The sequence below is a fragment of the Gigantopelta aegis genome, chromosome 7, assembly GCF_016097555.1.
Source record: "Gigantopelta aegis isolate Gae_Host chromosome 7, Gae_host_genome, whole genome shotgun sequence".
NCBI lineage: Eukaryota > Metazoa > Mollusca > Gastropoda > Neomphalida > Peltospiridae > Gigantopelta > Gigantopelta aegis.
Genome location: NC_054705.1, coordinates 13,700,109 through 13,720,575, shown reverse-complemented (window position 1 = coordinate 13,720,575; position 20,467 = coordinate 13,700,109). Strand labels below are relative to the sequence as shown.

Genomic DNA, 20,467 nt, shown 5'->3' with positions numbered 1-20,467 from the left:
CATTTTTGCCCCACCCACCCCGCCACCAAAAACAACCCCAACCCCCTTATCCCCCCCCCCCCCAACAAACAACAACAAAACAAATGTAACTCAATCATTTATTATTAAAAACAGCTAAATAATTATCCATGATACAAAATGATAATTAAATAATATACAACCATCTATTTTACTAACCCAACGGAGAAAACAGGCCCATGGGTAATTTGGGAGGGGGAGGGGGGGGGGGGGCGGATAATGGCACAGACCCCAATTCGAGATAAATTAAATCAAGATTTTCGTGTAATGCGCAAGCTTGAAAATGTATGTTTTTTGGTCCTACTCTGTATAAATAAAGCTAAAAATATCGTGTGTGTGTGTTGCCACGCCCAACATGCACATACATACACTATGGCACACATACACAGCCACAAACACACATAGGCCTACACAGCCACAAACACACATAGGCCTACACAGCCACACACACACACTCCAGATATTCCTACGGCCTGGATTGGACTGGGTGGAATATTTATAAATGATTCACATTAAAAACAAACATTCTGAGAGTACTGCTAAAGCAATACGTGTCTCCTACTGTACCCAACACTGCATTTCAACTTATTTCCGTCCTTATAATCCAATTGAGGTTCAAGCACGCTGTCCTGGGCACACGTCTGTCAAGGACAGTGGAATAGTGGTTAGTTGTTAGTGAGAGGTTAGAGGGTGTGGCGGTCTTACACCTACCCATTGAATCGTTAAACTCGCTCTGGGGTGGGAGCCGGTACCCAGCTGCTAACCCTGTACCTACCAGCCATATGTCCGACGGCGTAACCACGACACCCAACAAATCAGTAATCCTAAATTCAAGGGCCATAACTCTGTGAAAAATAAATAAAGTGTCGGGGAAAGTCAAACTTGATCTTACTTACACACCCGTTGGTAAGAACACCTTGCGTTATTTATGACAACAGATACCCTGTTGAAAAATAACACGGTGGAAATCGATTACCTTGTGACGTATAGTTAACCTGACAAGCATGTGTCTGTGACGCGTAAGTCAGCTACAAGTGCTAAGAGTTGTAAATATCTTTTACTAGAAAAATATGTTAAAAGTTGCTTTAAACCTGGTTTTTGAGGATATGTAAGAAATAGAATAATAAATTCGTGTCCGTTACATACTACTCGTTGTTTTAAAACGTATCAAACTCGCTTTCGCTCCTTAGATACATTTTAAAACAACTCGTTTTGAGATAAATGGTATTAAACGGCCATCGTGTATTATTCTCTATGTAACAATACATAATAATGCTATACACAAAATGTCAGGTCAAAACCTCAAGGCATTGTGGAAAAAACTATATGTGGGACAGACTATATGTGGGACAGACAGAAGGACGGAGATGAAACCTATAGTCCCCTCCAGTTGGACTGGCAGGGGAAGAAAGGAAATGGTTTATTTAATGACGCACTCAACACATTTTATTTACGGTTACATGGCGTCGGACATATGGTTAACAACCACACAGATATTGAGAAAGGAAACCCGCTGTCGCCACTTCATGGGCTACTCTTTTCGATTAGCAGCAAGGGATCTTTTATATGCACCATCCCGTAGACAGGATAGCACATACCACGGCCTTTGATGTACCAGTCGGGTGCACTGGCTGGAACGAGTAATATCCTAATGGGCCCACTGACGGGGATCGAACCCAAACCGACCACGCACCAAGCGAGCGCTTTACCACTGAGCTACGTCTCGCCCCTTGGACCGGTAGGGTATTAATAAAAGACTTCGGTGGCTGGAAACATGCTGACCCTGAAGATGACAGCTGATGCTTTCTGAGATATATTTCATTGACCGTGTCTATATTTTGTAGATAGGAAAACAATATATATTTGGAAATGAGAGAAACAATGAGCTATTATAAACTAAGGCAATTATATCCCCGCCCCATCCCCTCCAAAAAAACAAACAAAAACTAAATAAACAAAACAAAAACTAATAATATTAAAGACACTAATATTCTTAATGAAAACTGTATATCCAATTACGGTTCAAGCATGATGTCCTGGGCAAACACCTCAGCTATTTGAGCTGCCTGTGCTGATAAATTATGACATCACAAGATACTTGGTGAGTACCCTCGATCTATATTTATCAGCACGAGTTGATAAAATTATGAAATCCGAGGCTTGCCAACTATTTTTTATACTTTTATCAACGAGTGCTGATAAATTATGATATCACAAGACACGAGGGGGTATTCTTTTTATCATTCATTATCATTCTTTTCATTAGCGACAATTGTAAACAATGTCAGTAATGTGTGCTGAATATCACTATTTGACGAAGCTCAGTGGTAAGGCGTTCGCTTGATGCGCGGTCGGTCTAGGATCGATCCCCGTCAGTGGACCCATTGGGCTATTTCTCGTTCCAGCCAGTGCTCCACAACTGATGTAACAAAGGCCGTGGTATGTATTATTCTGTCTGTGGGATGGTGCATATAAAAGATCCCTTGCTGCTAATACAAAAGTCTTGACACTCATTTCGTAAAACATCTGTAGGCCTACGACACACAAGCTCGTATAATAATCTCTTAGTGCCAGCGATATCTCGTACAAAAACCTTTTAATGGATGATAAATGTATTTATCATATAATATCTTACATTTTAAGTGCAATCAAAGTATGTGATATTTTTCAAATGACATACTTTAAGAATTTGATAACTTTGCAAATTAGATGTAAATTAGTCGAGGTCTCGGCACTAGGTTTATCGACGTTTAAGCAAACGTACTTGGGTGACACTCCATGATTGACGTATGCATTCAAAGTCATCAAATAAAAACATTTCAATGGTAATTTGACACTGAAAGCTGTCCAGCGTTCAGAATACAAAAAAAACGTTAGGCATAACTTTATTTTGATGTAAGGACATCCAAAATGACGTCATTCGAGTTTGACGTCTTTTCCATTCAAAAATACACCGCGCCACATATTCTTACGTCATCTGAATATCTAGTAATGGCGGACTGGAATTAAAGTTGCGTGTACAGTTTACAAAAACACGTATTAAGCTTGAGATTATATGATAGAGATTATTACCCTCGTGTGTTTCGGTATCGTCAATATCACATATTAGGAATAAAAATAATGTATTATGCTCGCATAATACAATTTTTATTCCTAATATATGATATCGACAATACCGAATAACACTCTGGTAATAACCTCTATTTATCTTACTACTGGTCGGCCTCCAAGGCAACTGAGTCAAACTCCCAAAGGGATCGAGATCTGTAGGGGGTTTGGCGGTATGCTCTCCGGAAAATTTAGAGACATTTATGTAGGGTGGGTCAAGACTATGGCGAGCAAAGTTTCTAGGTCGGGGTCGCGTCACGTTCTTCCGGAAATGTGCTTTAGTGGTATCGTTATTAAAGCAAAGCAACCATTAACTTTTTTTTTCAATTGTCTTTGTCACCTTCCTCAGTTAATTAAACTCATCGTTTACACATTAACTGCAGTGAAAAAAAAAAAAAATTCACATCACATATTTTGCTGTAGCCATTTTCTTCATTGCTGGGATGGTTTCATCATCAACATTGTATTTGGCTACAAGTCTGTTAACACTATGGAAGCATTTATGGCAACTGTGAACATGGCACTTTAAAGGCATACTGTCACGGATTTAAGGATCTTATTTCTCTAAAAATGGATAATAAATCAAATTTACATTAATTGTTGGAAACCAAATCTAGCTATCACATCACCTTAACTGAACCACGATGGAGTGAAATCCATGTCATCCGTCTCGGCAATTTTAGTTTTTGAATTATGGACCATTGCCATAATTCAATTAATTTTACAAAATGTCATTAATAAATGGAGTATGGTGGTTATGATGATGGTTGAATAAAGTACATTTAGGAACAAATCAAATTATTTTTGTTCAGGTAATACTTTGTTAGACCATTAAATTGGTCAGTGGTCTGTGACAATATGCCTTTAAAAAGAGTAATTGTGAACTAGAAAGGATATCTTGATTATGAGGCTTCTCTCAGCTTCCATTTGTTGTCGAAACATTCTGTGGAAAAGAAAACAAATTAAAACAGCATTAAAGTTAAACTCTTAACTCATCATATAACAACATCATTTACTAATTAAATGTAAAATATAAACACTATAGTTTTAAAACAACTCGTGATCTTGCCTAACCATATTACAGCATCCTTTACTAAGGCAAAATACAAACACTAGTTTAAAAAAAAAAAAACAACAAAAAACAAATCTTGCCTCACTATGTTATAGGATCATTTACTAATGCAAAATTTAACAACACACTACGGCTTTATGAAAATCCCAATCCCATCTCACTATATTATAGCATCATTTGCCAGTGAAAAATACAAACAAACTGCAATTTTATTAAACTCATTGATTAATTAATCATCGGCTATTGGATGTCAAACATTTGGTAATTCTGCTACACACATCAAAGGAAACCTGCTACATTTTTCCTAATACAGCAAGGGATCTTTTATATGCACTTCCTCATAGACAGGAAAGCACATACCACGGCCTTTGTCCAGTTGTGGTGCACTGGTCGGAACGAGAAAAACCCCAGTCAGCTGAATGGATCCACCGAGATGGTTCGATCCTGTGACACAAGCACTTCAAGCGAGCACTCAACCAACTGAGCTAAATCCCGCCCCTCAGTTTAACAATGCATTCAACAATGGTATCATATATATGGAAAAGTTTGTTGTGTTTAACGACACCACTAGAGCACATTGATTGCTTATTAATCATCGGCTATTGAATGTCAAACATATGGCTATTTTGACCCAGTCATAGAGAGGAAACCCACTTCAGTTTTCAACTAGTAACAAGGGATCTTTTATATACACCATCACACAGACAGGATAGCACACACCACAACCTTTGATATACCAGTCATGGTGCACTGGCTAGAACAGGAAATAGACAATGGGCCCAACGACAGGTTAACAGTACCCACTGAATTTGCATAAGGAAGAAAAGTAAAATTTGTTTTATTTAACGATGCATCAAGAGCACACTGATTTTTTTATCTTATCATCAGCTACTGGACGTCAAACATATGGTCATTCTGACACTGTTTTTCAGAGGAAACCCGCTGTTGCCACATATGCTACTCTTTTACGACAGGCAGCAAGGGATATTTTTATTTGTGCTTCCCACAGGCAGGATAGCACAAACCATGGCCTTTGTTGAACCAGTTATGGAACACTGGTTGGTGCAAGTAATTTACACCTACCCATTGAGCCGTGAGGAGCATTCACTCAAGGTTTGGAGTCGGTATCTGGATTAAAAATCCCATGCCTTGACTGGGATCCGAACCCAGTACCTACCAGCCTGTAGACTGATGGCCTAACCACAACGCCACCAAGGCTGGTCTTGCATAAGGAGGAATGCACAAAGTGTTATATGAGGTTTTATGGAAAAATAAACAAATGAAACAGGCATGGGTCCAGTGAGAGGGTGCTGGGGGCATGCACCCCCCACCCCCCATGAATTTCGACGTCCCTCCCCTCATAAATATGGATAACGACCACAGAGATAATTAGAGAGTAAACCCACCACCACTACACCATGGGCTACTCTTTTCGATTAGCAGCAAGGGATCTTTTATATGCACCATCCCACAGACAGGATAGCACATATCACAGCCTTTTTTACACAATTTGTGGAGCACTGGCTGGAATAAGAAACAGCCCAATAGGACACCCGACAGAGAGCGAGATTGTAGACCAATTGCACATCAGGCAAATGCTTTATCACATTATATATATATTATATATATATATATATATATATATATATATGCATTGAAATGTATTTGTGTGTGAAAAGATCGGCAATCCAAACATCGGGTATAGACGGATTTTATATTGGGGGGGGGGGGGGGGCAATGCATACTGGGTGGCCAATCTACATTATGTATGTATGTATGATTTTATATAATTTAATACAGGATTTTTTTTTAAAAGGTTTGATTGGGTGGGTGGGGGGTGGGGGTGGGAGGAGGCAGCATGGCCCCTGTGGCCCAACCTGACTACGCAACTGAATTCAAACAAATATATTGGTACTCGTGTTATTATCACCACCCCAAAACCCAAACCGTTATAAGGAAGGAAGGAAATGGTTTATTTAACGACGCACTCAACACATTTTAATTACGGTTATATGGTGTCTGACATATGGTTAAGGACCACACAGATATAGAGAGAGGAAACCTGCTGTTGACACTTCATGGGCTACTCTTTTCGATTAGCAGCAAGGTATCTTTTATAGTCACCATCCCACAGACAGGATAACACATACCACGGCCTATGATATACCAGTCGTGGTGCACTGACTGGAGTGAGAAATAGCCCAATGGGCCCCATTGACAGGGATCGATCCCAAACCAACCGTGCATCGATCAAACACTTTACCGATTGGTCGGGGAACAGCAGCATGACCCCTTTGGCCTAACCTGGCTACGCAACTGAATCCAAACAAAACAAATATATTCATACTCGTGTTATCATCACCACCCCAAGCCCTTATAAGAGGCTGTAATGAAGTTCTTACCGACAATGTCTTCGTCTTTGAGTTTAAGTAGATGTTGGTGGACGTTCTTAGCAGCAGACTTATGTAGATCCTCGGGTACATCCTGAAAAACAATGTTAATTAAATGAATGAATATGAATGAATATATGTATATATGAATGAATGAATGAATGTATGAATGTATGAATGTATGAATGAATGTATGAATGAATGTATGAATGTATGAATGAATGTATGAATGAATGTACAAATGAATGAATGAATATGAATGAATGTATGAATGTATGAATGAATGAATGTATGAATGAATGAATGTATGAATGTATGTATGAATGAATGTACAAATGAATGAATGAATATGAATGAATGTATGTATGAATGAATGAATGAATGAATGAATGAATGAATGTATGAATGAATGTATGAATGAATGTATGAATGTATGAATGAATGTATGAATGAATGAATGAATGAATGAATGATGAATGAATGTATGAATGAATGTATGAATGAATGAATATGAATGAATGTATGAATGAATGAATGAATGAATGTATGAATGTATGAATGAATGTATGAATGAATGAATGTATGAATGAATGTATGAATGAATGAATGAATGTATGAATGAATGTATGAATGAATGTATGAATGAATGAATGTATGAATGAATGTATGAATGAATGTATGAATGTATGAATGAATGAATGAATGAATGTATGAATGAATGAATGTATGAATGAATGTATGAATGTATGTATGAATGAATGTATGTATGAATGAATGTATGAATGAATGTATGAATGTATGTATGAATGAATGTATGAATGAATGAATGAATGTATGTATGAATGAATGAACAAATGAACGAATGAATGTGAATGAATATGAATCAAGGCTTCTAGAATGTTTAAAAAATCCACTAGCCATGGGATCAGCAATTTAAAACAATTACCAGCCACGATTAAAAATCCACTAGCCCTACTTTACTTTAAAGTAAATACAATTTTACTAATGGTAATAATCAGATATGTTCCAGCCAGTGCACCACGACTGGTATATAAAAGGCCATGGTATGTACCACCCTGTCTGTGGGATGGTGCATATAAAAGATCCCTTGCTGCTAATCGAAAAGAGTAGCCCATGAAGTGGCGACAGCGGGTTTCCTCTCTCAATATATGTGTGGCAGTAAGCATATGTCTGATGCCATATAACCGTAAATAAAATGTCTGATGCCATATAACCGTAAATAAAATGTGTTGAGTGCATCGGTAAATCAAATATTTCTTTCTTTTTTTTTAAATCAGATATGTCACCCAAAGAGGGAGATAGAGTTTAAAAATACTAAGATTGTGAGTTAGGGGTGGGCTAGGAGATTCATATTTACAAAATAGACTTAACTGCAGCATTTGACAACTCTTTTTTTTCACTAGCCGTTAGGCATGGTAATAGTAATTATTTACTATCCCAACATTGAATATCACTAGCCACGGGAGTGGGGCTACCATAATCTAGAAGCCCTGATGAATATGAATGAAAGAATGAATGAATGAATGAATGAATGAATGAATAAATAAAACATTAAAATAAATACAAATGTTTATAAATTTGACATTTTTAACATTCTGTCAATGCTTGGGTGTGGAGGAAGTAAGACAATGTAGCTCACTGGTTGGAGAACTGACTACCTTCAGAAGACTATTTTTCACAATTCAATCAGTGGGCTGTCAATGCGTGGGTGTGGAGGAGGTAAGACAATGTAGCTCACTGGTTGGAGAACTGACTACCTTCAGAAGACTATTTTTCACAATTCAATCAGTGGGCTGTCAATGCGTGGGTGTGGAGGAGGTAAGACAATGTAGCTCACTGTTTGGAGAACTGACTACCTTCAGAAGACTATTTTTCACAATTCAATCAGTGGGCTGTCAATGCGTGGGTGTGGAGGAGGTAAGACAATGTAGCTCACTGGTTGGAGAACTGACTACCTTCAGAAGACTATTTTTCACAATTCAATCAGTGGGCTGTCAATGCGTGGGTGTGGAGGAGGTAAGACAATGTAGCTCACTGGTTGGAGAACTGACTACCTTCAGAAGACTATTTTTCACAATTCAATCAGTGGGCTGTCAATGCGTGGGTGTGGAGGAGGTAAGACAATGTAGCTCACTGGTTGGAGAACTGACTACCTTCAGAAGACTATTTTTCACAATTCAATCAGTGGGCTGTCATTCACCAAGAGAGGGACATAGCCCAGTGGGGTAAAACACTTGCTGTCTTGGATCGATTCCCGCCTGTGAGCCAATTGGGCTAATTCTCGTTTCAGCCAGTGTACCGTAACAGGTATATCAAAGACTGTGGTATGTGATATCCTGTCTGTGGGATTGTGCATATAAAAGACCCCTTGCTACTAATGGAAAAATGTAGCGGGTTTCCACTCTTTGACTATGTCACAATTACCAAATGTTTGACATCCAATAGCCGATGATTAATAAATCAATGTGTTCCAGTAGTGTCTTTAAACAAAACAAACTTTTCATTTATCAAACATTCCTTTTCTTTCTAACCACCAATGGTTAAGTAATGTGCTGGGGTTTTCAGCATTCATGTGTGTCCGAGGGGCGGAACTTAGCCCAGTTGTAAAGCACTCGCTTCATGCTTGATGGTTTAGGATCGATCCCTGTCGGTGGCCCCATTGGGCTATTTTTCGTTCCAGTCAGTGCTCCACAACTGGTGTAATAGAGGCTGTGGTATGTACTATCCTGTCTGTGGGATGGTGCATATAAAAGATCCCTTGCTGCTAATCAAAAAGAGTAGCCCATGAAGTGGCAACAGCGGGTTTTCTCTCTCAATATCTGTGTAGTCCTTAACCATATGTCCGATGCCAAATAAACATAAATAAAATGTGTTGAGTGTGTCGTTAAATAAAACATTTCCTTCCTTTCTTCATATGCGTCCAACTTACCACATATATGTGCTTAACAATAGTCATCACAGCATGTGCCTCTGTCTTCCTGTCTGTTAGGAACTGGGTGATCTGTTTTTCCCGTTCCTGCCTGTGTGTGATGTAATAGTTGATCGTACTAGCTGGGTCATTTATCACAGCTCCGTGTGCAGGGTAGATAACTGCGGGTTTTAAATCTAGGATATCCTGCAGTGACTTCATGTATTGAGACAGATTTTCAACAGTCTGAAAATAAAACATGAAATTGTGGCATAGATACATGTGTACCTGTATATTCATTCACCCAAACTTTACAGGGCCGTAGCTAGGATTTTTTGTTTGGGGGGTGGAGGCACGACTGAATAGTCTAAAACTCCTTAAATGGTTAAGAAGATAATTTTCTTTAAATTTCTATAATTAAAAAAAAAAAATTGGGGGGGGGAGGCAACTGCTAGCTACGACCCTGCTTTAGCAGGCCATTATTGTAAAGATTCTATCCCCACCCCCACCCCATTCTGCATGCTCAGAACATTCATCATTCTTCAATTACAAACACACTCTTGGAGTTCCTCCATTATTTGTTCTCTATTTATATTTTTTATTGTCTCTTGATTAAACAAACCTCAAAAACACCCCACATCTGTAATAGAACAAGAGTACCAGTGAGGTATAGGGTCTCCACAAGTACGCGAGTACTCGGGCACGGGGCGAGTCTAGCAAGATTCGATTCCGTTCACAGGACTCAAGTACCCGTACAAGGTGGAATACATTGATCAACTATAATACACTGGACAATGTAGGACAATAATTTCAGCAGTAGATAATCAACGATGTAAGTTACACAATAATTATATAATCATGCGCTAGTTTCTCTTAAACTGGCTGTCCGTCCGTCACAACAATGAACATATCAACCAGTTTCTAAATGCAATACAATGGCATGATTTGGCTTCCATGTTCAGAGCTGGAATTAAGATGCATAATGCTATTTTACTTTATTCCTTAATCTCATTATCATCTAGTGTAAGTGTCAGGTACTCGGGTCCGGGTTCAGTTTGACCCCCGCATATTCGAGTCCAATATTTTGAACTTGTGGAGGCCCTAGCTAGGTACATGATATACCCATCAGGAGTTTGATGGAAAACTATAGATATTAATTAACTAATATGTTACGGGTATGATTCAATTCTAATCATGTGAAATTTTTGCAATGGGATGGATGAACAGTTTGTTTTGGACCAACTACTGATGATACTGTATCCACTGGAGAAGGTGCTGTCTGATTAACAAATTATTGTTCTTTATTAGAAAGAGAAATTTTGTTTAGCATGGGTACTCTGTAGGTCACAATGACCTAGCAATAGTATGGCGAAACACACCGTCATCCCAAGTTGTTCCTACATTTGAGGTTTGATGGTCCTGTATGCATCTGTATGCCAGACATGGTCCGGACAAGGATTTACTGTTATGTGCAACAGACCATGAATTGTAGGTCATAGTGACCTAGTAACAGTATGCGACACCGCCATCCCAAGTTGTTCCTACATGTGAGGTTTCATGGTCCTGTATGCAGCTGTATGCAAGTTTTGGTCTGGACAAGGATTTACTGTTATGTGCAGTAGACCGTGAATAGTAGGTCACAGTGACCTAGTAATAGTACGTGACACACTGTCATCCCAATTTGTTCCTACATGTGAGATTTGATGGTCCTGTATGCATCTGTAAGCAAGATATGGTCCGGACAAGAAAAGGTTAACAGACAGACATATGTACAGACAATGCCACACCATAATACGACCCATCATAGACGGGCGTATGAAAATGACTTTCCTCCCTCATGATGTGTAACGTGTTCCACAGAATTTCGTTGTACTTTTCTATACATGCAGGTGGGAAAGTACATTTCATTTCAACTTATTTTCGTGCTTATATCCAATTAAGGTTCAAGCACACTGTCCTGGGCACACACCTCAGCTATCCGGGCTGTCTGTCCAGGACAGTGAGTTAGTTGTTAGTGGTTAGTGGTTAGTGTGCGAGAAGAGGGTGTAGTGGTCATACATCTATCCATTGAGTTGTTAAAACTCGCTCTGGGAGGGAGCCGGTACCGGGCTGCAAACCCTGTGTCTACCAGCCTTATGTCCAATGGCTTAACCACGACACCACCGAGGTCAGTCAAAGGAAAGTACATCCAACCAACCAAAACTCTATTTACGTGTGTCTATATCCATTGAAGGTTCAGGCACATCCATCCTGATCTCTACCTCTGCCAAATGTCTGTTGTATCAATCTGGAGAGAGGAAAGTACATAAACAGCCTTTGTATTATGTATACCATCTTCATAAATCAAGGCTAATATTCGTTCCTCATATTCAGCCTTGATACATGGAGTCAAGATTACTGATATCCACTACTAGCGCCCTCTATTGGAAGAAAATTTGTAACACCGATTATGTTCCTTACACGATGATATCGCTGACCAATCACAGCATCGGTAACATGTGACAATCTTGAAAGCAATATCAAAAATTAACCGCCGGACGCTGACATCTTTGTTTACAATAAAAAGGGAATCTATAAGGAGCGTTGTGGTTCGTTGCAATCAGATCTCATCGCATCCAATGAAATTTAAGCATTTTGTGGCACGATTTCTTGACGACATGTATCAAGGCTGAATACGAGGAACGAATATTAGCCTTGATTTATGAAGATGTATGTATACCAGCTGTGGAGGACTCGATTGGACAGACAGAAAATAACTAGAGTCCACTTAAAGTTACCGATCCTGCAGTCCACTGTCCCTCATGCAACAGCTCAACCACTGGGCTATATTCTGCCACTAGTATGAAACATTAAGTTACAATAGTTCTAGTGAGTTTTGTGTGTGACATCAGGGCTTCTAGACTATGGTAGCCCTACTCCTGTGGCTAGTGATATTCAATGATGGGCTAGTAAATAACTACTATTGCCATGCCTGACGGCTAGTGAAAAAAAGGTTATCAAATGCTGCTGCATTTAAGTATATTTTGTAAATATGACTATCCTACCCCAATCTAAGGGTTTTTAAGCTCATCTCCCACTTTAGGTGACATATCTGATTGTAAAACTGGTTGTCGCTGTCAGTTCTAAGTAAAATTGTATTTACTTAAAGTATAGTAGGGCTAATGAATTTTTAATCGTGGCTAGTAAGTTTGTTTAATTACTGATCCCATGGCTAGTGAATTTTCAAAAAAATTCTAGAAAGAAAGAAAGAAAGAAAGACATGTTTTATTTAATGATGCACTCAACACATTTTATTTACAGTTATATGGCGTCACACATATGGTTAAGGACTACACAGATATTGAGAGAGGAAACCCACTGTCACCACTTCATGGGCTACTCTTTCCGATTAGCAGCAAGGGATCTTTTATATGCACCATCCCACAGACAGGATAGCACATACCACGGCCTTTGATATACCAGTCGTGGTGCACTGGTGACATACATGTATTATCTTACTGTTGTTCGGCCTCCGAGTATAGTGTCCCCTGAGAACACCGCGTTTTCTTCCTCCATATACAGAATCATGTGGTCGTCCGAGTGGCCAGGGTTGAAATGAGCCCTGGAAGATAGACCATGTGAACAATCATATAAAAGGGAATAAATAAAACCCACTGGTTTCACAGTTAATATTTAAAGTTTGGTTTGTTTTGATGTATTATGTATTAATCATTGGCTATTGGATGTAGAGTTGACATGAGTACTCGAGTACTTGGGCACGGGACGAGTCTAGCAAGACTTGAGTCCATTCACAGAACTCGAGTTTCCATGCAAGGAAGAGCACACTCATTTAATTATATTTTCTTACATCACTTTGTCACATGCTTACCGCTGGTTACATTATAGGGCTGTGAGACATGGAGAGAAAACAAACTTGAATGTGTGGAATGCAATACAGTGGTATGATTTGGCATCCATGTTCAGCACTGGAATTATGATGTATAATGCTATTTTACTTCATTCATTAGTCTCATTATCATCTAGTAAGTTTCGAGTACTCGGGTCTGAGATCGAGTTCAACCCACCAGTATTCTGTTTGACGGGAATAATCGCATTACTAGAGCACATTCATATGTTAATCATTGGTTATTGGATGCCATCCATTTGGTTATTATGACGTGGTCATAGGAAATCCTCCAACATTTTTCCATTACTAGCAAAGAATCACCCTACCTCAGACAGGATAGCACATACCACAGCTTTTGATATATACCAGTTATGGTGCACTGGCTGGAACAAAAAAAAAGACAAGGATACATCGTAGACAGACTGCCCTTCAAATTGAAGCCTTTACCACTGGGCTACGTCCCGCCCTTCCAGTTTTATTGGGACATAGGGTTCACTATATTTCAAAATTGGTGACTGTACAAAATGTAAAATGCATATATGTCTGAAAGCGTTGATTTTCAAGTTATTATTATACAGTGAAACCTCTCAAAACTAGACCCTATGAAAACCGGAATTCCCCCAAAACCGGATATCTCTTAACACCGGACATTTTTCTTGCACCCGAGGGTGTCTGGTTTAGAGGGGTTTTACTGTACAACTTTTTAAAGTGACGGATCCTAGTTTTTTAACACTACAACATATTTGTTACTATCAGAGCAGATGCTGTGTTTTTTTTAATAATTTAAATTAGAAGTTACTTCGATTTTGTTGTTAAGAATATTCATTTCCGTGCATTTGAAATGTTTCTACTCAACCTGGTTCATGTAATCCTCTGAAATACATTTTTTTTATAATTCGGAAACGCATGTACCGATAATCGAGCAAGCAGTTAGTTTAGTTGTAAACAGTATTTCCCCTGTTTGAACATCACAGATGTTTATCCAGATGTGTCAGAGGTTTGTACATAACCAAACTTAGTGTACATTTTTTTATAATTCGGAAACGCATGTACCAATAATCGAGGAAGCAGTTAGTTTAGTTGTAAACATTATTTCCCCTGTTTGAACATCACAGATGTTTATCCAGATGTGTCAGAGGTTTGTAGATAACCAAACTTAGTGTACATTTTCATAGACTGAAACTAGGGTCTGCACCTTTAAAATTTTACCTTCATTCTTACATATACGAATGACCGAAAATTTAAACGCACACATTTTTGTTCCCGGTTTACAGTATTTTCCAAGAAGAAAGAAGATTTATTAAAAAAATCCAGTGTTCTGCATTACCTAAGTGTCACACCATCTGTTTTAAATGTATGATGGTGATCTACAAAACTGTACTTGATATCTCTCAAATCAAATTCTGGTCCCTCCACGCGATGCATTTTTGACACTGGTAGAGATGTGGCTAAAATATAAAACAAGAATTTTGCACAATTAAAAATGTTTGTTTTTGTTTAATGACATCACTAGAGCACATTAATTTATTAATTGTCAGCTACTGAATGTCAAATATTTGATAATTCTGACATATATACATGTATATTCTTGGAACAAACCCAACAGGTATGTGTGTCGGAAATTCGGCTGGGGGGGGGGGGGTAGGGGGTCTGTATATTTTGTTATTAAATACCACTACTTACGGTAATAAAATTTAAACAAACAACAAAATATTTTCATTAAAACTCGATAATATATAAATGATAATTTATTTGTCATTATTACGTTAAAATTAAAGTATTAATGAATATTATCGGGCATTACTGAAATCAATTTGGCCAAGAACTAAACAAAGCTTGACTGGTCACTGCAAACGATGTGACACATGTTGATGTACAGTCTGGTACCAAAGTAAAACAACTGACTGACCAGGTGTTATGTGTGCTGTTACATTTATTAATTTAACACTCAACACATTATTAAAGATTATATGGTGTCAGACATATTGTTAAGGACTACACAGATATTGACAGAGGAAACCTTCTGTCGCCACTTCATGGGCTACTCTTTTTGATCAGCAGCAAGGGATCTTTTATATGCACCATCCCACAGACAGGATAGTACTTGTATACCATGACCTTTGTTACACCAGTTGTGGAGTACTGGCAGGAACGAGAAATAGGGACGGGGACCGATCGTAAACCGACCACTCATCAAGCAAGTGCTGCACCAATGGGCTATGTCCCGCCCACTTTAACAAGCGGGTGTCTTGACATCTGTTGTGAGATTCTGTTTTTGAAATTGGATAATTAGCTTCTGAATATTCTGGCAACTTCGACATCTCACTACTTCTAATAACTTGTCGACTTTCGGCGAACAAAGCCTCCATTTCGCCTGCTAGAATCGGGCCTGCTATGTCAAAACAAATTTTAATGCGAGCACTCCATATAAACGACCACTCATTGCTTTTCAGCTGGTGTTCACTATATGATGCCCAGCAGGTGTCCATCATCTCTTAAGTGCCCAAGTGTTGAAATAACCATGCAGGGCTTCTAGAATGTTAATTAAATTCTCTAGCCATGGGATCAGTGATTTTTTTAATTTACTAGACATGATTAAAAATTTGCTAGCCCATCTTTACTTTAAGTTGATAAAATTTACTAAATAACAGTAATAATCGGATATGTCACCTACAGAGGGAGATAGGGCTTAAAAACACTAACACTGGAGGTGGTGGGTGGGGGTGGGGACAGGATATTCATATTTACAAGTTAAGACTTAACTGTAACATTTGACCAAATACTTTCACTAGCTGTCGGGCATAGCAAGAGTAATTATTTACTAGCTCAACATTGAATATCACTAGCCATGGGAGTGGGAATACCATAATCCAGAAGCACTGAATCATATGTCATAAACCAGATGTATTTTAAAATGTGCTGAGGTGTTGTTGTTCTGTCCTGTTACACTATGGAGCTGACTTTGAAATCTTAATAAAGCTAAATGCAAAACTGGTTGTCGCTGTCAGTTCTAAGTGTAAAATCTATATATAATACTAGTAATATATGCACAGAAAGACAGAGACAAATAGTTAGACACAGACACACAGATACTATTGCCAGTGAAGGATGGATAGACCACTAATGGCGATAATTTCGACCAGGGCCATAGCTAGGAATTGTTTTTGTGGTGGGGGAGGGGGAAGATGAATTCTTGAAACACGAATGAGGGAGTGGGGGTGGGTGGGATGGAGCAACTGCCCCCTTGCCCGCTATGGTCCTGTACATGGATACACAGAGATGGACAGAGAGACAGACGGGAGCAGAAATTACATAAGATTGAAACCCATTAATGAATTACTTTTCAAGACGTCCCTGCAAACACTTGGAACTCCTCCAACATGGTCCACATGGAAATGTGTGATGATGATTTCTTGTACCGATGCATTGTGGGAGTCGAGGACAGTCTTCAACAGCTGTGTGTACTCTGGAATCTCAGGATCGCCAGTGTCAATAAGAATTTTACTAAAATTCAAATAATGGAACATGTGCTTGGATACTAGTAATTATAAACGTAAACAATAAATAATAAAACAAATATGTTTGGAATGGGTGAAAACAAAACCTGTGAGTTCATATCCTAAGTACATAGAACTCTACCTACTAACTTTAATATCAGCCTTACATTACAATATTTCCCGTTCTAGCCAGTGCACCAGAACTGGTATATAAAAGGCTATGGTATGTGTTATCTTGTCTATGGGATGGTGCATATAAAAGATCGCTTGCTACTAATTATAAATGTAAACATACATATGTGTATATTATTTTTTGACAGTCTTGTGGTACCTATCATCCAGATTCCTATACATGTACATGCCTAAAAATTATGATATATTCTTACAACTTGCTTATTGACCATATGTACTGCCCATCCTCTCTTCCCAGGACTGTAATTAGAGACTTGGACAAAGCGTCCTTATCATACACCCGACCAAACCCCAACAAATTAAAACAATATTTGTTAGGATTAGGCTAGAGTTGCATGTAGTTACATTTAAGGTTTGTTTGTTATTTCTTTAACATTCAACTGGGTATGAACAAAACAGAACAAAATAATCTGCAAACTGTGTGAATTGGTGAAGTCATTCTCACATAAGTTTGCAGATTTTTGTTTTCATACCCAGATGAACGTAAAAGAAATAATAGAAGGTAGTTAATGCTTATAATTAAATTTGAATCAAACTTACTAATAATAACACTAAAAGTTTATAATGTGGGTGTTTTTTTTTAATTATTTTGTTTAGTTCTGAAACAATATGATTAGTAAACAAAGAACCAACATAAAATGACGTAATCAGATATGATGTTCCCCAACAACATTAGTTTAATGCATGTTTATAGAGAAATGAACAAACATGCATTGCTAAGACTAGACCAATGGGATGATGTTAAATTGTAATGTATGTAATCAAAATTTAATGTTACATGTATATGCCTTACTAGTCCTTAGCACTATATTGTTTGTAGTGCTTAATGCAACATTGAGTTAATAATGTTAATACAATACTCAAAAAGGTTGGGGAATACTGGTACGGAATCATTTCTAAGACTTGAGAAGTCGACTATTACATGGTGATATAAGGTAATCAGAAAAGATATTGAGGCTGTATTGAGTTTAAACAACAGTCAATAATCAAGTGATTTGACAATTAAAAAAAAAAAATTGTCTTAAATAAATTTATGTAAAAATATATCAACATCACGAAATTAGAATACAAACAAATTTGGGATAACTGATGAATGCCAGACAACTCGGCCTGGAGGACAACTCGGCCCAGACAACTCGGTCCATGTCGAGACAGCTCGGCCCAGAGTTCTGAGACAACCCGGCCCACCATGAGACAACTCGGCCCGGAGTCCAGAGACAACTCGGCACATGGACAATCTTGTCTATTGTTAAACAATATTGTTGAACAAGTGTTGTTTTTTAAATTAAAGTATTCTCTCAGAAATAAAAGAATGTGTTTTTTGTTAAATTGATAAATTGCTGATCCATTTATCTTTGATGATAGTTTCCGCTGTTCGAATAATTTGTTTTTGTTCTACAGTCGGTGACCTAAGCATTGGAGATGATCCCAGAAAAAACATGCAAAAGTTATTTATCGTTGTAACAACACTCGCGGATATAGCCTCCTGACTTCCTGCTTTTAAGAAGTAATTCCAATTGGTGAGCATGATGACATTTTCAGCAAATAATGTATATAACCGTCCGAATTATTGGACATCACTTTGGACATTTGATTTCTATGTTCTTTTGGTGATTGGTGTTTTATTTCTTTATTATAACTATTTATGTATATATATGTGTTCTGTTGGTTTTTTTGTGTACATATGTGTGTATGTATCTAATGTAATACATGTGGGAATTTAACAAATGATGTTTTTTGCGTTATTTCTATAGTACAATACTTCTAGAAACCCATCCGACACTACGATATGCGCCTACGACATACACAATTGTCATTGTTAATGGTGACCATATAGTTAGCGGTATCTATCAGTATAATGCATTATTATTACTATAGTACAATACTTCGACACTACGACATGGCCAACTATTATACTTAACACGCATATAATGTGTCACAGCATGCCCCGTCTATCAGTCTAATAACTCGGCCACAGGGCCGAGATGTCTGGGCCGAGTTGTCCTCCGGTCCGAGTTGTCTGGTCTAGTTCATAACTGATGACACACAACATAACATAACAAGGTAATACTTTAAAGTCACTAAAAGTTGACCCTGCCAGCTACCGTTTCCCTGTGCCAACTAAATATGTGTTTGTTCCTTGCAGTCTCAAACCACCGGGATTACAGCCGAGTACTCTCATAACCCTTTGTGAAATCTGCTCAACTAAAGCTAATTTGGGTAAGGCGGTTGCCATTTTGTAACAAAGTCACATGATCTACAACGAAAAGGATCTTCTAAAATACAATTATTTTGTCAGTGGTGTTTTCTTCCACGGGTTTTTGGGTCCTGGTTGGAGGTTCTAGACCCGTGTAAGATAATTAATTAAGTACCAGTTGATGCAGCACCCATGCAGCGATCAACCAGGAGGCGAACACCCATGTTTTCTTCTTGCTACTCGCCTGGAGTGTTTGGGTCGGAGGATCGAATCCCCTCGATGGACCCATTATTTGACCCCCCCCCCCCCACACACACACAACCCAGTTATACCCACAACTGGTATTACCAGGTAAATCATTGCAATTTGCATGTGGTATATGTTGTCCTGTCTGTGATGCTAATGGGTCAAATCGGGTCAAAGCTTTTAACGTGTACATTCAGAACAAGCTGTTGTAGCACACGCCTGTAGGCCTAATGGGCGCAAACTTGTGTCGACCTCGGCCGGTTCCTCCGTCCAGGACAAGAGAAGGGTTGGCGGTGGTGGGTGTGAGAGGGCGTCGCCCGCGCTGGCATGTGCAAGAGAACACAAGCAGCCCAACCAGGGTCGGTAATGCTAATGGGAAAATATTGTGGGTTACCTATGAAGACTAGATGTGTCAGAATGACCAAATGTTTGACATTCAATATAGCTACTAGTTAATTAATTAATCAATCAATATTGCCTAGTGATGTCGTTAAACATAATCAGTCCCCAATTTTGCATACTTAATTTCTATTTTGACTTTTATTTAAAAATGTTTTTACAAGTTCCTAAACATTTTACAAATCAACTACCAATACTATATGGTACGACTGCGCATATGATAAATCGATTCAAAGAAATCTGATTGGCCATTCCACTGCAATTAATCAACCAGCCACCAAGTATAATTCCAAAATTGTCTCCGTTCACCTCCTCACCGAGTCGATAAAACTCGCTACATACATGTGTGAGCCTATAGGCCTACTGGGATGCGAACCCATGCAACAGGTCTACCCACCCTAAATCCGCTGCCTTAACCACTACACTAAGGTTGGGACTATTGCATATGCTTAATCATTCACTCATTTGCATTCATTCATTCATTTCAACTTATTTTCGTGCTTATTATTAAAGTTAAAGCACGCTGTCCTGGG

General features: G+C 38.5%; 1 protein-coding gene across 1 annotated transcript; it reads right to left on the bottom strand.

Moving 5' to 3' along the window:
* Positions 1 to 3,875: 3,875 nt before the first annotated feature.
* On the bottom strand, positions 3,876 to 19,334 carry LOC121376750 (endoribonuclease LACTB2-like). The gene is made up of 7 exons (XM_041504518.1): positions 19,198 to 19,334; positions 16,744 to 16,907; positions 14,731 to 14,851; positions 13,016 to 13,118; positions 9,539 to 9,763; positions 6,601 to 6,682; positions 3,876 to 4,069 (listed from the first exon to the last, which is right to left on the bottom strand). The coding sequence occupies exons 1-7, from the start codon at positions 19,326 to 19,328 to the stop codon at positions 4,029 to 4,031; spliced, it is 867 nt and encodes a 288-aa protein (XP_041360452.1). The 5' UTR covers positions 19,329 to 19,334; the 3' UTR covers positions 3,876 to 4,028.
* Positions 19,335 to 20,467: the final 1,133 nt, after the last annotated feature.